The following is a 25581-nucleotide window of genomic DNA, read 5'->3' on the forward strand; positions in this document are numbered from 1 at the left end:
AGATTGATTAAAAAAATATGTTACTAATTCGTAAAAAAACATTTGTAAATAAGAAAATATTCCGAGTCTGTAAGCAAACTTTGATTATTTTCTAAGAATATTAGCAACCTGCAGTAGTACGTTTTGCCGAAAAATTGCATGTCTCAAGGAGAACATTAACTTCAGTACCTTACTTTACTGAATTTTAACATAAGAACCACTGCTGCCCTCTGCTACCAGTAAAAAATATGATTCTATGACAAAGGAACAGCTATAATATACCCCAAAAGGACAAGATACTTTTACCATTTCATAATACTAATTCCACATCCAGTATCGTACCAAATCTGGTTTATAACTTAAATGATCTTTTCGTAATAATGATTTAAACCTTCAAGAGAAAAAGGTTCATCTTTTCTACTTTCCCTTTAAATTATTTCTACTTTATCTAACGTATTTACTTGACGTATTTTTCATTCTAAACGAAACTACAAAGCAAATTTCGAGAAACTTAAAACTGGTTGGCATTAGTTCGCGGCAGCGGTTCACACACCAGTCCATATGAAACGAGTTTGCAGATTTTTTTTTTTTTTTTTTAGCACAAAATAATAATTCATATAAAGCGCGTTAATTCCCGCCAAATTCATTCAACAGCAGTTACCCAACAACCAAAAATAAATACCCAGCAAACATTAACTGAAGAAACAGTGGACTGACTAATCGAATTTGATGGACTGGGTTGATAAAATTTTTGCGCACCGATTTGCATAAAACGGTACTACCTAATTAGAACGTGTTTTAGCGGCCAACCAGCACTACAAAGTAGCTAATTATCTACTTTGCCAATTGAACGATAAGAGGTTAGAACCAATTGATATTTTTTTTTTTATTTTCATTAGTAACATCTTTATGAAAGTCAGTTACAGCTTTGACATTTAGTGGTCAACGTTTGATTTTTTCCTCTGAAAGCCACTTCCCTCAAACCATCAAATATGTTAATTTGTTTACTATATTCAATTTTGAAATAGCTTCTTGTTTGCAGAATTGATTTTCTCGGCTGTATCTTAAGAACGACTTCTGTAACAAAAGGGTAGTTTAGTTAGAACAATAAAAAGCTTTTTAAGTTCCAAAAAACTTCAGCGAGGAGGCCCCCTTATATATGCAATGGTTTCGGTTCGTTTTGAGTTTTAATGTCACTACTTTATTTCTGTTAATTTTTTTTTAACTTAATTAAACAATAATGAACCATGCACATACGCAAAATTTAAGCTGAGAGGGTGGGTACTTAGGAGAGAATCATTTTCATAAATGGGCAAATTATCTGGAATGTCATACAATGTATCAAAAATTGCACAAATAGTAGTATTTTGGAGGCCATTTACTTGAATTTCTCTTTTTAAAAGTTCGAAATTTAGTTAGAAAAGTGTGTTTAAATTTAGCAATTTAAAAGTTTTTTAACATTTTTTCTAACATTTTGTTTGGAAATTTTTTAATATGTTCTATTTATCGCATGAACACGTTCTGCTTTTTTCAAAATGTTATATGTTTATTTTCACCTACAACTTACTAGTCAGCAATTGTGTCAAAGATATGGGATTTGCATAACATGTTCACTTGCGCAAAGAAAGGGAAGGTCCGTGAAATCTCTTTTATTCGGATAAAATCTCTTTTCGATTAACTTTACAAAGTACTGCATTCTTACCTTTCACATATAACTCACCGATACTCCACATCAAAAATCAGTTACCTATATAAGTTTTGTTTATTTCTCTTAAATATTTTGTACTAAATAATATATTCTCAATAAAAATATCTGGAATATACTCAGTCTCACAATGAGTACAAAGTATATCGTTTCACGAGAAATAGTACGGGAATAGTGTCTTAAATAACCAACTTTTTTTAACTTGAAACTTCCCCTTGGGTCATGATTAGGACTTGCCCTAGAGGCTGCTTGGGTTTACCCGTTTAACTTAACTTACCAGATTTGGCTATAACCAGATTGTTTTACCCCACCCGAAATTGCACGACCACTAGTTTGACGCCAATTACACCTCGTGAAAATCTCACCCACAACCAAAAAGATGACATAAGTGAGAGCCTCTAAAATCTATGTACTCTGTTCCCTTGACCAAATACCGACGAGTCCTAAGTGGATCTGAGCATTCATGTGGAGCTCAGAGGTGAGGAACACGGTTAGCCTCTGGAAACATCATTTTTCATCTGCCATAAGGAGAGAGGTTAAAACAAAGGTGGGTCTATTCCTTGAGTTACGCGTTTGGTTTTATAGTCATATGGATTCAAAATATATGTTTAAGTCTCCCTTAAAAAGTCTTAAACACTAACCTTTGAGCTGAAAAAGTTGGTGGGTTTATCCCAGGGGACTATACACACCTGAATGTTTCAATCATTACAACTAAAAATCTTTGCCTCATCCTGGCTCAAACAAGGTGCAACACACTAACTTTTCTGAGAGGAAATAAGTAGTGGGGGGGGGGGGGGGGGGCTGGGGATATATCTGATCTGGTCATCAATCCACTCTACATCTCGACCATTAGATATATTTAGTTCTCCAATAGTTGAGATACGGTCCAATATGGTCCGATTGACCATGTTTATTTTTTCAGTTATAAAAATTAAAATCCTATGGTATTTTGCTTCAAAAGATTAAACATGCCTAGTTTTTGGTTAAATCAAAATATTCTTGTATGGTTAAAATCAGTTAAGGAAAGGGCTCAATTAAGTTACAAAAAAAATTGAAGGAATAACCTTTCTAGCATAAGTTTGTCGTAAAAACAGTAAGCGCGAATGTCCCAAATCTGGCCTATGTCGACATCCGCCAGTGAATGTCGGAAATTCCGTTTTCTCCGCTTGGATTCAAATAGCTTTTCGACTCATACTTTTTCAGTCTTATGAAAGCTATCATGGTAAAAGTCAAAGTTAGGATAGGTTAGATTAAGTTAGTTTATGTTAAGCTGCGTTAAATTTGGTTGTAACTATCATAAATGGGCTAATACCTAAAGCCAACCAAACCTGTCATCATCAAGCCTTGCATTAAATTGAAAAAAATTCACTGACTAAATCCGAGGAAAAACAGGTATTTCAGAAATTCACCAGTGAATGTTGACAAGCATGAATTTCAGATTTTCACGGTAACATATACATATATACATAAGTTTAACATATATGGAATTTCATAAACAATTTACCCTTGCTTGTGCCCCAACACCTCCTTTTTGAGTAACTCCACCTTCACCGATCTGACGTGCTTCAATGGACTGGATTTCAGAAGCAACATCTCTGTTGATGGTATCTAGGTATTCGTCAGGAATTTTGTCTTCTAAAAAATAGAAAATAAGATTACGTAAGAATAAGTATATTTCAAACTTTTGATTATCTAGTCATCTCGAGGCAAAGGTAAGCATAACTTAAATTGTTGCATCAAAAATATAAATAGAGTGGCAAAGATGAACATCAAGATAATCTTTCGAAGAAAAAAACAGGAAATTACTTCCTGTTAGAAACTTCAGATAGACGGATAAATTTTTTAATGTGAATCTCCATTTTGATCTCATGCTATTTTCCTATCTTAAGCAATGCTCAATAACTTCCTCAGGAATTGATATCTTTTAGTGATGAAGTCCATGCTTATACTCCTAAGCATGGCCAAAGATATGTATGAACTATTTTTTCCGAAAATACCATTGGTAATTAAATAAAAAATAAACTGTGACATCCGCTCTATTTTCTGAAAAGCCATGTTTCAGGATTATAGAAATAAGTAAAAATATGAATGGTATATACTTTAAAACAGTTTAGTTATCTAACTTAAACGTTCGAATCGGATTTTATTTATGTCATCTAGTTTCTTCAAAACCTTAGTTTTTAGTTTTTTTAAAAACGACCTCTGTTGACGCAAAAAAAAATTTATTATGGGTCAGATTACAGCCAATAAATCCAATAATGATCAGAAAGAGTTACATCGTTGAAATAGGTATTAGTGAAAAAGATTTTGCATTTTATTATCAAATAGTTCGTGGTAACAAACTGTAGTAAGGAACGACCCGGCTCAATAGTAACCAAAACTTTAAAAAACGTAATTTTGATACCAATAGCTAAATCAAAAGAATCAAATGTTAATGCTGATTTTAAATATATAAGTTACATCAAGTTTAGTCCTACCCATTAAAAGTTACGAGCCTGAGAAAATTTGCCTTATTTTAGAAAATATGGAGAAACCACCCCCTAAAAGTCATAAAATCTTAACGAAAATTACACTATCACAATCAGCGTATCAGAGAACCCTACTGTGGAAGCTTCAAGCTCCTATCTACAAAAATGTGGAATTTTGTATTTTTTGCCAGAAGGCAGATCAAGGATGCGTGTTTTTTTCCCAGGGGTGATTGTATCGACCCAGTGGTCCTAGAATATTGCAAGAGGGCTCGTTGTAACGGAAATGAAAAGTTCTAGTGCTCTTTTTAAGTGACCAAAAACATTGGAGGGCACCTTTGCCCCCTCCCCCGCCCAATGTTTTTTAGCTATTATATTATAGCTAAATATTAGCCATTTTATTCAGCGTAGTCTAAAAACATTATAACTATATCTTTGTGGACAACTTACTCCCCCACAGTACTCGTGGGAGGGGCTATAAGTTACAAACTTTGACCAGTGCTTATTTATAATGTTGTACAGACGTTTTCAGGGGGATTTTTTGGTTGGGGGAAGAGTTGTTGAGAAGAGGAAGATATGTTGGGGGGAACTTTTCCATGGAGGAATTTTTCATGGGGGAAGAAAATTTTCATGAAGGGAGCACATGATTTTCTAGCATTATTTAAAAAAAAACAATGAAAAAATAAATATGAAGAAGTTTTTCAACTAAAAGCAAGGAGCAGTATTACAACTTAAAACGAACAGAAATTACTACGCATATGAGGGTTCATCTCCTCCTAATACCTCGCTCTTTACGCTAAAGTATTTTTTGTAATTTCAACTATTTATTCTAGGCCTTTGTGATTCAGCGGTCATTCTTAAGGAATTGGGACAAAATTTAAACTTTAGTGTAAAGAGCGAGGTACTGACGAGGGGGTACACCCCCTCATATACATAATAAAAACATACGAATATAGGAATTCGTTGCGTAAGCTAATTCGTAAGTTACGTATGCTTTTACTAATGAAAACGTTTGTAAAAAATTAAAAGTTCTAGTTACCTTTTTAAGTAACCAAAAAATTGAGGGGGCAACTAGACCTCCTCCCCCGCTCCCTTTTTTCAAAATCCTTGAATCAAAGCTATGGAGAAAGCCATTTCGCCAAAAAAAAAAAAAAAATATGCAAATTTTATTTTAAATATTCATCAGCCAATATCAGAGCCAATATCAAAACATGCATTAATGCAAAAACGTTCGGAAATTAAATAAAAAAAAGGAATTATTTTTTAACTGAAAGTAAGGAGCGACATTAAACTTAAAACGAACAGAGATTACTTCGTATATGAAAGGGGCTGCTCCCTCCTCGACGCCCCGTTCTTTACGCTAAAGTTTCTTACTGTTTTAAAAAGTAGAGTTGAGAGAAAGTGTCGAACTTTAGCGTAAAGAGGGGTACGTTGAGGAGGGAGTAGCCCCTTTCATATACGAAGTAATCTCTGTTCGTTTTAAGTTTTAATGCCGCTCCTTACTTTCAGCTAAAAAAAACTTTTTTTTGTTTATTTAATTTTTACATAAGAAACTATTCTGTGGTGCCTCTGTTTTTCATTTGAGTGTGTCCATACCTTGGTATAAGGTTAAGATAAGGGTATCTTGTTACCCAAATCTTGGGTAATAAGATGCCCTTGTCTGGAACCCAAAACTAGTTTCTGCATTCCGCGTTGAGCCTTATTGACAGAATTTGGTTGACTGCGGCTTGATGTTTAACGGTCCAGATAACTTTCTGGCAAGGTGTACTGTCAAGGGCTCGTAGATTATTATGGAAGGAGTAATGTAAGATACCAAAAGGATTTCGTTTCAATGGCCCAATTTTCTAAGTCTCACTGAGCCTTGAAATAAAAATTAAATCAGTTTTTGGGACTTGTTGCCTTCACTTTTCACGAATGTTTTCATTTTACGCCTTTACTATTGGTACTGAAGATCGAGAGGTGGTAGCAGTGTCCTAGCATTGGTCACTTAAAAAGGTAAAAAGGTACTGGTCACTTAAAAAATTTTGTTCCAATGAGCCCTCTCCCGAACTTCTAGGACCCTTGGTTTGATGAAATTACCCTTGAGAAGAACTTGGACCATTGAAACGTACATTAACCACGCTTTCCACAGGAAAATCTTGCCGGACAACTTGATCCCTGCTGAAAATTTCCCCGGACAATTCCATCGCAACATTCTCTCCATAAGTAAAATTGCGCATCCAAAGAGGAAGAAAGAAAAAAGAAAAATAATTCTGGAAAAGAATTCAGGTAATTCTTCCCAAAAATTTTCTCCCCGCTGAAAATACCTCAGACAATCCATCCCCCCTGTAGAAAATTCGCACGTGAAAACGGCCCGTATGGTTTTTAATAACGGTGACCGGTGTTAATTCCCCTCCCCTCCCCCGCAGAAAACACCCACCGGAATATCTCCCCGGAAAATGCACTCCCTCTGCCGAGTATATAGATCTCCATCCCTCCAATGGATTCTAATAAAAATAGATATACTTTTGCCATGAAAAAGACTATTATAGGAAGCGCAACAGTCTAACTAAGTAAAGAACGATGTTGGACGATGTTGGCACAATGTATTATTTATGTATTATTATTTTATTAATTTTTTTTTTTAGACCAGGGCACTTCACATAGAAAGATTTATAGCAGTAACCCCAAAAAGAGCTCATTCTATTGGAAATTCAAAGGGCAGGACAGCCCTTAGATCAGAGGACAGCTATCTCCCCCCCCCCCCAAACACACATCATATTTTTTTTCAAATGCATCCAGCAGACATTTTGAGATGCCATTTATTCAAAATAGTGAACATATCATATAAGCAGGCTTTTGGGGTTGGAACAAACCCCAGAGTTTGAGAGCAAGGGTTGTAAGTAATGCCCCTGGGCATTTGAGGTTTTCTACAAGGGATGGATGTTTAACTTTAAAGGAGGCTCATTTAGTTGAACATTAATGCTAGTTCCCAATGAAGAAATGGGTTCCCTAATTGTTTCGTACTTAGGGAGTGATGGAGATGCATTAAAGGGTGCCTTTTAATACCGTAACATTCTAGCTCTCATTAAGCCTTTGGGTAAATACAGAATTAGTTCAAAGAGAAAGACGAGGAGGATGGAGGTGGAAATTGGTATATAATCCACAGGAACGTAACCAGGACATTTTTTTGGGGGGAGAGAGGTATTTATTATGTGGAGGAGCACAATAAAAACTTTAGGAACAAATCAAAAGGTGAAATTGATATTTAATCCCTCTCGATTTACGGGAATATTTTTTATATCGGCTGTTTACGAAAGTAAAAAGTAACATTAAGCCCCAAAATGAGTAGAATTTATTCCATATGAGGGGGACTGTCCCTTCCTCATCCCCACTATTTCATCATCGTCGCGGAAATTTCGGAGGGGGCTAATTGCGTCTGAAATGGTACCTCAGACGGAAAAACCTATGTAAGACTATTGGACGTGTTTGATCGAAAGGGGTGAAGTGCTCTAATGGTCATTAGACATTAATGCCAGGCACTGATTCAAACTCAGAGATCCCCCTACATAAAACGGGAATTCTGAGATCTAGCGATGAGCCCAATAATTTTTGCCAACGGGGTTTGATGGTGGTTTGAAAACTTTCTTTACTTGAAATAGTGTTTGCTTATTGGCCAGGTTTTTTTTTGGGGGGAGGTGTGAATATGTTTAGAACCAACGAATATAATCCCTTTGGAGATACCCATTCTAGTTGTAAATGTTTATGAATCCATAGAAAACGCAGTTTTGTGATAAAAATGATTTTATACTAGCCGGTTCACTTTTTGACACGAGTCTGACAGGGCAACATAAAGATCAAACAGTTCGTGACAACGAACAATTTTAAATATATAAATTTCATCAAGTTTATTTATATCCGTCAAAAGTTATGAGCCTGATAAAATTTACCTTATTTTAGAAAATAGGGGGACATACCCCTTAAAAGTCATATAATCCTAAACAAAATTTCACACCATCAGATTCAGCATATCAGAGAACCCCATTGTAGAAGTTTCAAGCTCCTATCTACAAAAATGTAGAATTTTGTATTTTTTGCCTCAAGACATCACGGATGTGTATTTGTTTTTTTTTGTTTTTTTTTTTTCAGGGTGACCGTATCGACCCAGTGGTCCTAGAATGTCGCAAGAGGACTCATTTTAACGGAAATTAAAAGTTTTAGTGCCCTCTTTAATTGACCAAAAAATTGGAGGTCACTTAGGCCCCATCCCACGCTCATTTTTCCCCTAAGTCACCGGGTCAAAATCTCAGATAGCCATTTTATTCAGCATAGTCGAAAAAAACATAATAACTATGTTATAAGGGACAACTTACTTCCCCGTGGGAGGGGCTGCAAGTTACAAACTGTGACCCGTGTTTGCATATAGTAATGGTTATTGGGAAGTGCTCAGACGATTTCACGGAGATTTTTTGGCTGGGGGAGGGGTTGAGGGGAGGGGGTTATGTGGGGGAACTTACCATGGATGAATTTTTCATGAGGGAAGAAAATTTCCATGAAGGGGGCGCAAGATTTTCTAGTATTTTTGAAAAAGAACAATGAAAATAAATATGAAAGTTTTTTTCAACTGAAAGTAAGGAGCAGCATTAAAACTAAAACGAACAGAAATTATTACGCATATACGGGGTTCACCTCCTTCTAATCCCTCGCTCTTTACGCTTAAGTATTTTTTAGTAGTTTCAACTATTTATTCTACGGCCTTTGTGATTCAGGGGTCATTCTTAAGGAATTGGGACGCGAATGCCATCATATATGTAACAAAAATGTACGAATATAGAAGTTCGTTACGTAAGTTAATTCATAAGTTATGTGCATTTTTACTAATAAAATCATTCATAAAAAATTATTAATTCTAGCTGTCTTTTTAAGCAACCAAAGAATTGGAGGGTAACTAAGCCTCCTCCCCCAATCCTGTTTTTCTCAAAATCGTCCGATCAAAAGTATGAGAAAGTCATTTAGTCAAAAAATAAGTCATATGCAAATTTTGCTTAAATTATTCATGTGAAGAGAGCTAAAATCAAACCACGCATTAATTCAAAAACGTCCATAAATTAAATTAAAAAAACTTTTTTGACTAAAAGTAAGGAGCAACATTAAAACTCAAAACGAACAGAAATTAAACCGTATATGAAGTTTTTACTGAATAACTAGCTTTTACTAGAATAAGTTTTTACTGTTTTAAAAAGTAGAGTTGAGATATAGAGTCAAACTTTAGCGTAAAGGGTGGGGCGTTGAGGAGGGAACAGCCTCTTTCATATACGGAGTAATTTCTGTTCGTTTTAAGTTGTAATGTCGCTCCTTACGTTCAGTTAAAAAAAAATTATTTAATATCTGTTAAGACTAGCAAGACGTGATATAATGTATAAAGGGATCAGGGCCTTAGAAAAAGGTCAATTGGTAGAAGAGAAAAAAGAGGGTATGGTAGAAGCAACAGAATAGACTTGGAAACGAGTCAAGTTTATTCAGGAAGAATAGTGCACATCTAAATAGCAAAAAAAATTCGTTTCGCTTTTGATGGTTTTGAGGGTTTACATTGGGTAATTCAAACAAGGAAACGTATATAATCTAGGAAATTATTGGTATAAACAACTTCCAAAAGAGGGGGGAAACCTGTTGTTTTTTGACGGATTGTCTTTGGTGTTCTCTATTCCCAATCCTTATGTATCTTTTTGATCTGGTTGATCTTCATGTATTAATTCTCTTAACGTACTTCTACGTTTGATATTAAGTTTTTGGACCCTACTTCATAGGAAATGGATTTTTGTTTTCGAGGTTTGAAAGTTTATGTCAATTGTGAATTAAAGTAAACATAAAGAAAAAATTTCACTTCTGTAGTTAGTTATTTTCTTGTTTTTTCCGAGTCAGTAGTCTGGCCATGGACTTTAGATTCACATAAGCATGGCTTACATAACCGTATATTAAAAATTGCATAAACATAACTTACATAACCGTATATATCTTTAAAAAATAGAAAACAATTATCCTTTAAAAATACACCTTTAAAGTCATCTGGAAGGCAACAATTAAAGCATCAGAACGGTGAACGAGTGTTACGAAGTGAACGAGTGTTTGTGTTACGAGTTTTGCCTCTTCCTCTTTTAAACTGTACTATATAAAGCTCCAGACTTCAAACAGTGCTTACAGGAGTGCGGTTCATAGCTTTAAGAGATTTGGCTCTGCTTACAAGTAAATAACTGAAGGAATTCGACTGTGCTTACCAAGTTAAGCATGAGCAGGTCGATAGCAACGTTCATGTTTTGTTGATAACTCGACCTTCCGTACTGTATACTGTAACCATGAATCCTGAGTAAAGTTAGTCAGATCGAAACTTTGAAGTAACAGTACGTGAGAGGTAAGCCCTTTTGCCTCTTATTTAGTTAGTATTATATAATATCAATATAAACTTTCTGGACTTCGCAGTCTATAATTATTCCTTGAGCCTTTTTGTATTTTGTTAACTCTCAGTAATCCTGAAATTATACCAATAGGACTAAATAATATATCTTTATTTTCAAAAAGGCCGCTAAAAATCAGTCAGGACAAAAATCAGTCGGGAATTTATTTTGTCAGGACAAAATAATTTTTTTTAGCAGCTGGATAAATACATATATTTACAATAGATTCTGTGATCTGTGGCGTCAATTTTGACATCAAAAAGGGGAGAGAGTCAAATGTGTCGTTTTTTCAGTTTTTCTTCGAAAAAGCAAAAACAGAGACGTTTGAATAGAAACAACCCCCAAAAGGTTTTTCTGAAATCTAAGAGAGGTGAAAAATATGTTAAAATCACTTTTGGAAACCGTAATAAAGCAGTTCGTGATGACAAACTTAGTAGAAAGTGAACCTACCACTATTATCTTAAAACTAATACATGAGATAGAAGCGATTTTGAGCTTGTTTTTTTGTGATAATTTCTGGCAAAAATGGCTTCACTTTGTTTTAAATTTTTCTTTTAACATTAAGGAAAAACATTTCTTAAGTTATTTGAATTTTTTCGAATTAACTTATTGGAAGTTATTTGATTTAAAAATAATAGTTCAAATAATCCCCTAAACAAATTTGAACAAGAGCTAAAAGCTCCAATGGCACTTGTGACGAGGTCGGAAGAGCCAAGGGCTCATATGGTATGAGCTCTAGCAAAATACTAAGAATCAATAGATTGCTTTAAAAGGAAAATCAGAGGCTTCGTGTCGATCTGGATTTAAAATAAGAGCTCTGAGTCACGAGGTCCTTCTAAATATCAAAATTCATTAAAATCCAATCACCCACTCGTAAGTTAAAAATATCTCAATTTTTCTAATTATTCCTCTCCCTTCAGCCCCCCAGATGGTCGAATCGGAGAAAACGACTATCAAGTCAATTTGTGCAGCTCCCTGGCACACCTACCAATTTTGATCGTCCTGGCACGTCCAGAAGCACCTTACTAGCCGAAGCACCCCATCCACTAACCCCCCCAAAGAGAGCGGATCCAGTCCGGTTACGTCAATCTCGTATCTACGACAATTATAAGCGTTTTCCAAGATTTCCTCTTTCCCCCTCCAACTCCCGTCAATGTCAACATATCTGTTTTAGATTTGAAATAACAGCTCTGAGAGACGAGTTCCATCTAAATATCAAGTTTCTTTTATGATCCGGTCACCGGTAAGATCACGGTAAGTTAAAAATACCTTAATTTTTCTGATTTTTCCAAACTAACAACCCTCAGGTCCCCCAAAAAGACCGGATCCGTTCCAATTACATCAATCCGGTATCTGTAACTTGTGCCTATTCTTTCCATCAAGTTTCGTCCCGATCTCTCCACTCTAAGCGTTTTCCGATTTCCAAGATTTCCGGTTTCCCCCTGCAACTCCCCCAAATGTCACCAGATCTGGTACGGATTTAAAATGAGTTTTAGAGCACAAGATCCTACTAAATATCAAATATCATTACGATCTGATCACCCGTTCGTAAGTTACGAATACCTCATTTTATCGAATTTTTCAGAACTACCCCCCCCCCCCAACTCCGCAAAAAAGAGAAGATAACCCCCCCCCCCTCCAACTCCCCCAAAGAGAGCAGATCCGTTCCGGTTATGTAAATACGCATCTAGGACTTGTGATTGTTTTTCCCACAAAGTTCCATCCCGATCCTCCACTCTAAGCGTTTTCCAAGATTTTAGGTTGCCCTCCCAACTCCCTCCAGTGTCACCGGATCCGGTCAGGATTTAAAATAAGAGCTCTAAGATTACTCTTTGAAAGTTAAAAATACCTCATTTTTTCTGATTTTTCAGAATTAGCCACCCCCTCCACAACTCCCCCAAAGAGAGCGGATCCGTTCCGGTTATGTTAATCACGTATTTAGAACTAGCACTTATTTTTCCCACCAACTTTTATCCCGATCTCTCCCCTCTAAGCGTTTTCCAAGATTTTAGGTTCCCCCCTGGACTCCCCCCCCCAATGTCACCAGATCCGGTCGGGATTTAAAATAGGAGCTCTGAGACACGATATCCTTCCAAGCATCAAATTTCATTAAGATCCGATCAACCGTTCATAAGTTAAAAATACCTAATTTTTGTAATTTTTCCAATTTAAACATCCCCCATTCCCCCCCCCCCCCTCAGATGGTCGAATCGGTGAAACGACAATTTCAAATTTGATCTAGTCTGTTTCTTTATACGCCTGCCAAATTTCATCGTCCTAGCTTACCTAGAAGTGCCTAAAGTAGCAAAACCTGGACAGAGACAGACGAGATTAAACAGACAGACAGACCGACCGACCGACAGAATTTTTCGATTGCTATATTTCACTTGGTAAATACAAAGTCTCATAAAAACTCAATGGATGCTGAGACTCGCAAAATGTCTTTAGAGGCACCGAATAACCTGAAAAAAAATGTTTAACCTCCCATACTATGTTATGATTTAAACCTAAACACTGACCAGTACGGTGGTCAGCGCACTGGATCAAGTTTAAAAAAGAGATAATGGGGCAAGCTACAAATGACCAACTTGATCTACGAAAGAACCTTTCGAATAACCAGTAATCTATTTTAGAGAATAGCCAACCATAAAGACAGCACCCATAAGGCAGCCATTGTCAGAGACATTTGGAATTGTAAAGGCTGTTTCCAGTCGGAAGCCTTGATAAAGGGGACGCAATTGGAGCCTGTTGCCTTGGAAGAATACAAAAATGCTTGGTATTCCAATTTGAAAGAGAAGCAGTATGGGTCTTATGATCCACCCAGTCCATCAATATCTTGGAACTTCTCTTGACGGTCATTTACCTATTGGCACACCCAGTGAGGTAAAAGCTGTCATAATATTCCTAGTGGGAATACTATTAGAGACGCAGCTTCTATGAAAGGATTAATAAAAAAAATTCTTTCTTTTTCTTCTGCTGGTAGTCTTTTTATACAAAAGAGTCATAAATATTATTCCTAGATCCAGGGACAGCTTGGATAAGCTATCTGTAATGAATGCCATTTAACAGTGTTTAATAACGTGAGTGATTGAAAAGTGATCATTGTTCTTAGATCAAGAGAATTTTGGTCCAGAATGTTTCTAAAATCTGAATGGTTTTTGAACAAGTGTCTTTTACCGGGAGTCATAAGATTCTCACTTTTTTGAAATATGCCCTTGCGCGAGCCTTTTGACGTTGTTTTGCGACAGGTTCCAATGAAACCAGTCGACAGGGGTAGTAAGTCGTGTCTAAGAAGACAGAGTATTAAAAAAAACGTTAGAAAGTACCTAGTCAGTCAAACCTGGACAACATTTTCATTTTGACTTCTGATCATAACATAATTGAAAGAAATTATTGGTTTTCAAGTGTTTAATGTTTGGGTAAAAAAGGTAAAAATGTTTGGGTAAAAAAAAGTCTGGATAGGGTACGCTTTAAATTGTTTTTGAATGCATTTTTATGAATAATCAGAATTGTTTTTCTGTTTAATATCGCGCAGCTTTATTCTTATATGATTTCCTTACTATTATAGATCGACCGGAATCTTCTAATCAGCATATAAATTTGAACATTGAGTCAAATTTAATTAGAATTGAACATATTTTTTCTATCCATTATTTTTGTAGTTGCATTTTTACACAGCAAAAATCTTAGAAAGATAAAAGTAAAATAGTTAGAAATATCATTAGTGCATTATATCAGTATATATAGTCAACAAGCAATCTTATCAAACAGAATTGCGAATCATTGATGACTCGCAGTTGTTACCTTTCGTATATATACTTACTGTTTTCAAATAATTACAAATTTCAGTTATGAAGTGTGCCAGCATTTATGTTAGCTTTACCAATTATGAATAAACATTATCTGTTTATTAGAATACAAGTAGGTCAATTTATTTCAGTTTTACTTAAATTATATTTTTTTTTCCGTTCAGAGATGCATTTGTTTTACCTGAGATTACCGAAATTGATATTGAATTAAGAAGAAGAGTCTGCTCGACCCAAGGACTTAGGAATATAAGTTTCAGAATGATGAGGTACAAAAACCACCCTCTCTTGGGGCTCACATGAACACCCCTCCCTCCCAATAAAGTTGTTGTCATCTGTTGGCTCAAAAAAAGATCTATGAAAGTTTCAAGCTGAGTAAACAGGTCAAAAATGTTCATCCTTTCTACTACATAATCTGTTTGTAGGCAATGGGGATCTGGCATAATTTATGGTGTAGGGCTTTACGGGTCATGTCATCTTCGGGGGGGGGGGGGATTTCTGGTAGACAGGCAATATAGATAGAAAATATGGTGTAGAATGTCCAACAATGTCTATTTCTTGATTTTTCATGTTTATTCTGTATGTGATTCAGTATGTTATTATATTCAAATCTTTTTTCGTTTCTCTGGGGCTTTTTCAGGGCCGTATCCAAGAGGGGTTAGGGGGTATGACCCTCTTCCCTTAAAAGTTTGCCCGACTCATAAAAACATAACAAAAAAAATGGTGCTTTGTTTAAGATTTTCTTTGGTACTTGTGTATTATTCAAAATACTCAATAAGTGATTCTGGTTGCTACAAATTCTTCTGAATCAGCCAAGTTCATTTAAAAAGTCTCCAAGTACCATTAGGCTGATGCGGGAATTGGCCATTTGAAAATCTGACTGAATTGGATACCTCAGTTAAAAGCTCCCAAGCGCTATACCGGAATTTGAAAACACGTGATTAGCAGCATTGGCGATAAATAGATTTTTCATATGAGTTTTATAATTTGTACAGGGAAGTTAATAGATTCGCCTTACCGACAATAGGCACCCCTAAAAACATTTACCAAGTTAACACCCTGGAAATATGCCATATAACAGCCTAAAATCGCTGCAACGATGGCGAAATGTTATATGTAAAATCAAGTAACTTTGAGATGACCATTACAAGAAAAGTCTTATCATTTGTTTTTCTCTGTTCTTGACAAGAAACAATCACGTTGTCAAGCCTAAACTGATAAAACACAAACTAAAAGGCTGAGCCACCACCTGAGTCACTCAGGGATACTCTGCTAGATTTACGCCTATTTTGTATTTATATACTATATTAAACTTTTTTTCCTAATAAACCGGAAGGATAACTGATTATTATCACGAATACCCAGAAAAAGCTGAATACTTAAATGTGGGATAAAAATTAAGATCATATCATTTTCTGAGTTTTTCCGTTAAGTAAAAACAGCTATGTTTAGACATGTTTACCCTAATGGCACAAAAACAGAGCAATGTGAGTCTAGAACCTCTAAATGTGAGGTATCCACATGTGAACCAGTTCTATAGTTATTTTCTTCCTAGATGATTGGTTAAGTGACTCTTCCTTTCCTCTGTCAAATATCAACAATAATTATTATCATTCCGATTAATACATCTAATCAATGTAGTCATCCTTAATGCAATGTCAAGCAGTGACTTTCAAAGTTGTTTGAATGAAAAAAAATTAAATTATTGCCACTAAATTATTCAATGCACAAGGATATGAGCTGTGTCTTTCCCTAGTCTAATTTACCTGTTTTACTTGGTGGAAAGGTAGCACCCAACTTCCTGGTTCGTCCTCTTTTAGAACTTTCTTGTTCTTCCAGCTGCTGCTCAGGCGAAATTTCCGTTTCACTTTTTGCTTTTTCGTCAACTTTCGGAGGACCTTGCGTTCTAGCAATTATCTCATCAGAACCGTACGGTCTTGCGGCCATTGGCAACTGTGTACCAGGTCCTTTTGGTTTGAAATCTAATTTATCCGCATCAATATATCGTGTCAATCCTTCAGGTGTATCTTGCATTACATTACTAAACCCGCTTCTTGCCTCTGTATCAAGTACATCTGGACCTGGACCGGGAGATACAAAATACTGTGATCTTTGCTGTGGTGATTTGTTTTCTTTATCTAAGACTTTGCTTTCAAACTGTCTTTCATCTGGTTGGTCAACATTCACACTTTGTTTGAATGATGGCTGGCTAAATTCTTTAGATTTAGATGACATTTCACTCTGTGGCTGCATCATGGCAGGCGTCATGACCTAAAATGAAAATAATTTCATAATACACAATGCATTGTAAAAAGAAACCAAAAACAATGGATTAAATAAACACAAATTTGAAATAAGATAGTCTTAACAATTATTACTTAAATTACTATGAATCCGTAAACCAAAAGCAGGGTCGCAGCTTCAGCATTTTTATTAGGGGGGGTCAAGAGGGGTATCCATCCAGAAGTTCAGGGGTCCTGGACTATATAATAGTTTTCTCTAAATTATTAAGAGGGGCAAATGCCCCTCCTTGCCCCCCCCCCCCCCCGCAAAACGTTACCACTGTTGACAAGTTAATGTAATCCAGCTTCTAGCACTGTCAACTTCATCCAACTTCTATCAATTTGTTTCGACAAATTCGTCGAGGAAAATAAAGAAAATAAAAGTCCATCAGAATTCTCATCTGAATTCTTAATAATTCTATTTTTTTTTTTTTTTTGTATTTAGTTACAAAACGTAGTTGCTGATAAAAATCTTAAATGATTTTTTATTATTTGGCTGCATTTTTAGTTTCGGGAACTCCCAGCTGTTGGTTAATCTAATTCATTGTAGTTGTTAGAAAAAAGCAAGGAGCCAGGGGGACTGGATCTCTGGGAGAAGGAAGAATTTGAAAGAGGAATTAAAGGTTGCTTTTCATCATCTTAATAATGCAAAAGTATTCCAGAGCTAGGAAACTGATAAAAACAGTTACCAAGAATTTGTAAGAAAACGATTTCCAATTACATACCAAAATAAAGGCCTTCAAATAAAAAAAAAAATACTTTATAAATTCTGATTAAAAAGCACAAAAGCAACAATAAATTTGCAAGGATAAAATCGATTTACGACCAAATTGCATCTTTATATTCGTCAGATAAAGTTTTTTCGATTTCATTTCCTACAAAAATATTTCAACGGGGAGCAAAAATTCACCAACGATAATTAATCATTTTTGAAAGCTTACAAATACACATTTGTCAGTAAATTTCTAAAATCTAAAGTAAGCATGAAAGTGAATAATAGACAACAACAGTATCTGCCATTTGGTGAACACTTCAGAACCTTCTGGATCGTGTGGAACCATGGAACCCTTCCTCAAATACTGCCATGATTTACACTTTTTATTGCCTATAGTCCAGGTATTTCCTCGTTTTCAGCATTGTTTTAAATATGTAATTAAATATCGAGACATATACTGTAATATTTGGGCAAGTTTGTTACACGGTGAGAAAAACATCAGATTTTTGTAACTTTGTTTATTTAGTGATTTTTTAAAATAATCTAGTGATCTATATGATGATTTAGTTATATTTTTTTTTTGTTTAGGCAATATAAAAAATCACTAGATATAGTGATAAATCACTAGGATTTGTAAAACTATATGTGGTTGTACAGGGACATACTAAACATTGGTATTGCGATACAAGATGCACCTGAAGGAATAATCTGGTATGTCCATTCATATAATTTTTTTGAAAAAAAGTAATCGACGACAATGAAGAAATTTGTTGCATGTGAAATTGGAAGACACCAAGGGGACAACGTCAAAATTGTGCTAGGGCTTTAATAATGAAAATTGAAGCAGCAAAAGTTCATTTTGAAAAAGATATACCAAAACTAATTTGTTCAAGTATATGTTCTTATAGTACTTCTTTGGTTGTTTTGTCTGGTTAATCATGCAGATAGTGAAACTCGTTTTCTAACTTTGCTTCTTTTTTTAATTCCAAAATATCTTAAAATCTTCCTTATAATTCCCAAAACTTAGCCTAGAACGTCGCGTGACTAGTACGCCATGAGATTGATTCTATGAACAAGTGTACTAGATTGCGGATCAATCATTACCTATTCATAGGAGACAAACTCAAGTTAAAGATGTGAAGACAGCAAAAGCAATTTCCTCCAAAGACATTGCTTCTCATTACAAAAGAATAAATTGATTTATCTATGCTTAGGCTTACAAACCCAGTTCAACAACGTCGACTTACCAGAAATATTCTACATGGTATGTTCCAAATATTTCCACGTAGGTTTCAATTTATGTAAACAAGTTTTCCAGATTTTACGGTCGCATCGCAAGAATCCCCTACACTGAACATGTGACCAATGAGGAGGTGCGAAGACGGCTGGTGTCCCCCGACACAATCCTAAATAAAATCAAACGACAACAACTGCGATGGCTCGGGCAAGTCAAGAGAATGGACCACAACCGTCTACCAAAAATCTCCCTCGAAGGAACCATAGACGGATCTCGACCACGAGGAAGACCTCGCAAGAGGTGGATTGAAAACTTTGACCGAAAGGCAATCGTAGAGTTGACTCGAACTACACACGATAGAACAACGTACCGAGCCCTGTTTCATGCCCTGTCACAAGAAGTGGCCCCAAAACGTCCCGCAAGGATGGACGGGACTTAAGTAAGTATTTTTTGAGGGCAAGAGACTTAGTTTATTTGAAAAGTAAAGCCCTTTATAAAAGGTTGATTGCTGTAAAGAAACAATGGAACAGTACTTTTATCCCACATCTACTCATAGTAGCACAGGATCTAACATTCTTACGCTTATATTACCCTTTGGGAGGAGAGAATCCTCCCAAAAATAGAAAATAATTTTCCTTTCTTTTTTTATATTACAATGTGCCTTATTTTAAGACGTTCTTATTGATTCAAATATCTTACATTCTTTTCTGCAGCGACTCTCCCAGAGAAAGCACTCGGCTGCAAATTGCCTTTCTTTTCAACTTCAAATTCTGCAGCTGCTGCTGGTGTAACATCTTCAAAGTTTTGCTAAAAGAATGAAAATAAATTGGACTACACAGCAAAATCGCAAATAATAAGAGTCACTAATGTATATTTTTCGACAGTGTTTGTCAACTCATTCTCGTTCAACTCAATTTTGTTCAACTCAATTTTGTTCAACTCAATTTTGTTCAACTCAATTTTGTTCAACTCAATTTTGTTCAACTCAATTTTGTTCAACTCAATTTTGTTCAACTCAATTTTGTTCAACTCAATTTTGTTCAACTCAATTTTGTTCAACTCAATTTTGTTCAACTCAATTTTGTTCAACTCAATTTTGTTCAACTCAATTTTGTTCAACTCAATTTTGTTCAACTCAATATTGTTCAACTCAATTTGTTCAACTCAATATTGTTCAACTCAATTTTGTTCAACTCAATATTGTTCAACTCAATTTTGTTCAACTCAATTTTGTTCAACTCAATTTTGTTCAACTCAATTTTGTTCAACTCAATTTTGTTCAACTCAATTTTGTTCAACTCAATTTTGTTCAACTCAATTTTGTTCAACTCATTCCCGTTCAACTCATTCCCGTTCAACTCATTCCCGTTCAACTCATTCCCGTTCAACTCATTCCCGTTCAACTCATTCCCGTTCAACTCATTCCCGTTCAACTCATTCCCGTTCAACTCATTCCCGTTCAACTCATTCCCGTTCAACTCATTCCCGTTCAACTCATTCCCGTTCAACTCATTCCCGTTCAACTCATTCCCGTTCAACTCATTCCCGTTCAACTCATTCCCGTTCAACTCATTCCCGTTCAACTCATTCCCGTTCAACTCATTCCCGTTCAACTCATTCCCGTTCAACTCATTCCCGTTCAACTCATTCCCGTTCAACTCATTCCCGTTCAACTCATTCCCGTTCAACTCATTCCCGTTCAACTCATTCCCGTTCAACTCATTCCCGTTCAACTCATTCCCGTTCAACTCATTCCCGTTCAACTCATTCCCGTTCAACTCATTCCCGTTCAACTCATTCCCGTTCAACTCATTCCCGTTCAACTCATTCCCGTTCAACTCATTCCCGTTCAACTCATTCCCGTTCAACTCATTCCCGTTCAACTCATTCCTGTTCAACTCATTCCCGTTCAACTCATTCCTGTTCAACTCATTCCCGTTCAACTCATTCCCGTTCAACTCATTCCCGTTCAACTCATTCCCGTTCAACTCATTCCCGTTCAACTCATTCCCGTTCAACTCATTCCCGTTCAACTCATTCCCGACAACTCATTCCTGTTCTGTTTAATCCCGTTCAATTGAATCCACTTTAACCGAATCCACTTTACCTTAATCGACTTCAATCTAATTCAGCTCAATCCGCTTCAAATCAATCCATTTCAGCTTAATCCATTCAACTCAATCCATTCCTCCCAGCCCAATTAACACAACCCTTGTTCAACTCAACCTCTGCTGCCCCAACCTGAAACAATCCCTGTTTCTCAACATCGGTTTAACTTAAGCCCCGTTCCTCGTTTAACTCAAGCTTCATTGAAATCAAGCCCCATTCGATTAAGCCCCATGCAACACAAGTTCCATTCAGCTCAAACCCAATTCAACTCGGTAACCGTGCAAATAGACCCATTTAAATCAACGCATATGGGAACTCAAAGACCTTTAATTCAGCCCACATCTACGTCCACCCCGCTTAACTCCTCCCCGCTTAACTAGACGTCGTTTAACACAACCCCGCTTAACTCGGATCTGCTTAATTCCACTCCCGTTTAACTAAGCCCACGTTTAACTTAACTTTTTTTACTCCGGTTGGCTTATTTTATAATTTTGCCAAGTGGAAGCGCAGTTCACTTTCTAATATTGATTGCCGTATAACAAACATGTACGCAGGAGGGAGGGATGATGCCACAAGATAACCTAAAATCACAAAGCTCTTACGATTTACTATGAAATTTAAAATACACTGGATTTTAATTTCTTTTTTTTTTAGCAAATCTAAGTCACAGCCCGAATATTTCGTCCCGCCAAAAATAATCTTAGGCACGCATCTACCATAAAAGGTTGTTAAATTTTCTCCTTTTACGAGAAGCTGATACACATATCTCCCCAAACAGATCTTCCTTCTTGCGAATATTCTGAAAAAACCAAACGTTTGAAGTTATTGACCCCTTCTACAACCTCTCCAAGGTTTAAAACTTCATGCACCAATAACTTATAGTTTGAAGATGGAATTAGACTACTATTCATTTCTTATGTAACTATATCAAGCTCATTAACTACCTTGGTAACAAAAAACATAGAATCGCGATTACAACAAAGAATTTTGGTTTAAATAGACAATGAGTGGCACAAAACCAAATATTTTATGAATGTTCTTATAATTTTCTATACAAATCCCTTGGTAAAGCACACCTGTACATATTCACGTGTGCCAATCCTAATGTGTAATCCAAGTCTGACCTGTTTCGTATCCATTCCAGCCTCTCCTTGAGGGAAAGTCCCTCTATATTCTTCGTTTGCCTTCAACTGAAACGCCTCTTGTTCGGTTGACTGAGAGTCACCTTTAAGAGGATCGTAACTTTTGGGATATTCAGTACTTTGAGACTCTTCCATCCTATCTGAAATAAAAAAAAAAAAAAAATAAAAAAATTGACTGTTTTACCGACCCAAACAAAAGAAAGTTTATAATGTATTAAGCGACGAGCAAAAAGTTTTAACAGAATTAATGTTAAAAATTAGTTTTCTAATGAAAGTGCACTGGCACACCCAGGGGGTCCGTCAGTGCAATACGACTGAGGGACCCTGGCCCAAGATTTTTTCTAGTTCCTTCATCCCTTGTATTTTGCATTTTCACAATTGTTATAAATGTTTGTCAATTTGGTTCGGACACTGTCAATTCGTTCATTTAAAGTTGAGACTCAAAACACATTAAAGATTATTTCTGTTTAACCAAAGCTGAAGTTAGCCTAAGCTTGACGTATAAGCTTTTAACTAAGACTAAGCTTATCTCAGGATTAATGTAAAAAATTGTTTTACAAGAGGAATTGAAGAGCAAAGTTGAGACATGAAACAATTTCTTCGTAGAATTCGTAGAATTATTGCTTCGTAGTTTATGTAAAATACATTAAAAAAATCTATCTCGAATTATGTCAGTCATGACAATTATCTATAATCTGTAGAATTCTGAAAAACAAGAGCTTTATTGAAAACAGAGCTCGTTTTAAGTTTTTAGAGAATTAAAAGTCTAAACTAAAATTTATAAATATGATGTCCGAAGAAAGAATATTAGAGCCTTAGAGTCTTTAGAATACTAGTCTCTTTAGTCACTTAGAATATTAGTCTTCCTTTTCACTGGCTATTTAAGAACATGATCCTAATAGAATATGCTTTTTGCGTTAGCTTTGTTTTCAGTACAGCATTTGTTTTTCAGAATTCTTTAATTTGGGTTAATATCACGGGTTGGTCTTTTTGTACTTGTTTTCTTGATGCGTTGCATGGTTTGGAAAGCAATAGGTTTTGTATATTTTAAGTTACAACACCGCTTTGCTTCTATCAGAAAGTTTTTTTTGTTACTTTTTCTTCGTTTTTTTTTAATTTGAAAAATAAACTTAGATAAATCTCTGTCTTTATCTATATCTTAGGCAATCAGAAAACAGAAGTCGAAGCTATGTTTCTTAAAGTACCCCAACAGAAATGTGGCATTTTGTCACATAAGAAATCCACATCGAAAAAAAACGCCTTGAAGAAACATTCTGAACTATTAAGTAGCATCCCACCTGTGCGCTGTTCTCAGTTAAAACCGGGGTTCCCCACTTGACTAGAGGGTCCTTAGCTCTAACATGTTACGCAAGATTACGTCATTCTCAGATACAAGTGGGTTTCTGCACTTGACTAGCGCCCCCCCCCCATCAGAATTAGTTGCTAGGAACGAGGAATTAGATGCTAGGGCCCAGGTGGAGGATGCTAGGACCCTGGTGGAATTGGATAAGAGGGCCCTGGTGGAATTGGATACTAGGGCCCCTGTAGAATTGGATACTAGCACTCAGTTGGAATTGATTGCTATGGCCCCCGTTGGAATTAGTTGCTAGGGACCCGGTAGATTTGGTTGCTAGGGTCCCGCTGGAATCGCTCACTAGGGGTCCCGCTGGAATTGCTCGTTAGGGCTCCTGTTAGAATTTGTTACTTGGGCCGTGGTACAATTGGATGCTAGAACCCGTCGGAATTGGTTGCTAGGCCAACTGAAATTGGATGCTAGTGCCCCGGTGGAATTGGATTCTAGGCTCCCGTTGGAAATGACTGCTTTGCTGAGTTCACTAGGTTTACTGGAATGGTTTTAACTAGGTTTTTAAGCACTTACCATAACAATCAAAGAAAAACAATCCCTATTATTTTACCCTCAACTCCTATTACGTAACAAACACCTGTATCTTGAAGAAAATTAATAACGCCTATGTCTCGATGGAGTCGCCGTTAAACTTCTTCTGATCTTAAGCCACTAAGGAAGAAAAGAATAGCGGCTATGGGGACTATAAAAACCAGTTAGGCATCACTACTCATTTGTCTGTTTCTGTCGATTTGCGTTTTTAGTTTTCACTCTTGATGGGGCTTGGAGGGTAGTACACATAAGAAGGGATAAGAAACCCCAAGCAGAAAGTTTTCAACCATGGAGATTATATCTGTTTCCTTGTTTTGTATCTTTGTTTTGCTCCACAGCCTTTCAACTTTAGGAAAGGAAAAATGGTGCTTTATTTGGTCTCATAAAAATGACTCCCAGGAATAAACACTGTTGAGTAATAAATTCAAAGCTTGTAATTCTAAGAATGCCAAAAGAATATGATCCATTATTTTTTACAAAACTCCCATTAGTAAATAAAAAATAAATTGTAATACCCAGTCTAACGTCTAAAAATTGCTATTTCAAGATGACAAGCAAATTACGATATACATGGCGCATTGATTTAGACATTTCAGTAATCTAAAATCTTCGATGGTTCGAGATTTATTAATGGTTTCGTTCCTTTAAGAAATTATTTTTTTTTGTATTTTTCCAATATCTTTTTTTTAAGTAACGCTCAAAGGGAAGAGTCAATAATTGTTGTTTGCATTTGTAAAAAAGATATCAGCATTTGTAAAAAAATAAAAATAAACAGTTCGTGGTAACGACCTGTAAGTAAGGAGCGACCCGGCTCAATAGTTACTGAAACTTTCAAAAACGGAATTTTGATACGCATAGATGCACCAACAAAATCGGATTTTTATACTAATTTCAAATATTACCCACTAATTTCACCCAATGGTCTTAGAATATTGCGAGAGGGCTCATTCGAACTGAAATTAAAAGTTCTAATGCCCTTTTTAACTGACCAAGAAAATTGGAGGGCAACTAGACATCCCCCCACGCTCATCTTTCCAAAGTCACTCGATAGTCGAAAAATCTAATAACTATGTTTTCATGTGTAAAATGGCCCCCCACAATCCCCGGGGAAGCGCTGAAAGCTGCGAAGTGTTATTGGGAAGTTTACATCCATTTGTTTTTTTGGGGGAGGGGGAGGATATTGTGCTTGGAGTAGATTTTCATGGAAAGAATTTTCTCTTGGGAGGAAAATTTCAGAGGAGTGAATATTCCAGGAGAAATGTTACACTGATGGGGTTTCGAGAGAATTGCTATACGAAATTCTTTTTAATTACATTTCCTTTGCCAATTTTTTTATGCGGACATGTTCCGGGGGAATTATCCAGCGGCTTTTTTCCGCGTGTTTTGTTTTCTGGGAAATAATTTCCACGGAAAAGGGAATTTCTGGAGTGATCAAGAAACCGATTAAAGATTAAAGACTTATTCAATTGAAGGAATGCCAGGGAGAATTTTGCATGGTGAATCGTCCACAAGCAATTTTACTGGGAGGGGGACTCTCAGCAAGGATGGAAAAGTCTGGAGGGAAATTGATAGGGAGGGGGTGTCCTCTCCACTGGACGAAATTTCCAGTAATTTTCCCGTTGGGGAAGGGGTATATTTCATAGTGGGTGAGCCAGATTTACCGGCACTAATTGAAAAACGAAAAAGAAATTAAGTCATATATGAATGGTTGCCTCCTGCTGAATACCTTATCCTTTATGCTAAGTTTGACTGTTTACTAAAATTGAAAAGCTGAAAGCTGCGAAGTGTTATTGGGAAGTTTACATCCACTTGT

The 25581-nt window shown here is 36.1% G+C and overlaps 1 protein-coding gene across 4 annotated transcripts in view; it reads right to left on the reverse strand.

Annotated features, from left to right (window-relative positions):
* LOC136033114 (uncharacterized) overlaps positions 1–25581 on the reverse strand; it is a 100427-nt gene that overhangs the window by 70148 nt on the left and 4698 nt on the right. For 2 of the 4 annotated variants that reach the window (XM_065713767.1, XM_065713751.1), the window contains exons 2-5: positions 21854–22011; positions 19320–19427; positions 16153–16657; positions 3189–3319 (exon numbers count right to left, since the gene is read on the reverse strand). In XM_065713767.1, coding sequence (XP_065569839.1) covers positions 3189–3319; positions 16153–16657; positions 19320–19427; positions 21854–22006 — 897 coding nt within the window. In that variant the 5' untranslated portion in view covers positions 22007–22011. Of the gene's footprint in view, positions 1–3188; positions 3320–16152; positions 16658–19319; positions 19428–21805; positions 22012–25581 lie in introns of all 4 variants that reach the window. The other 2 variants (XM_065713758.1, XM_065713745.1) reach the window with 1 other exon arrangement.

This window comes from Artemia franciscana, chromosome 1, assembly GCF_032884065.1.
Source record: "Artemia franciscana chromosome 1, ASM3288406v1, whole genome shotgun sequence".
NCBI classification, from domain to species: Eukaryota; Metazoa; Arthropoda; class Branchiopoda; order Anostraca; family Artemiidae; genus Artemia; species Artemia franciscana.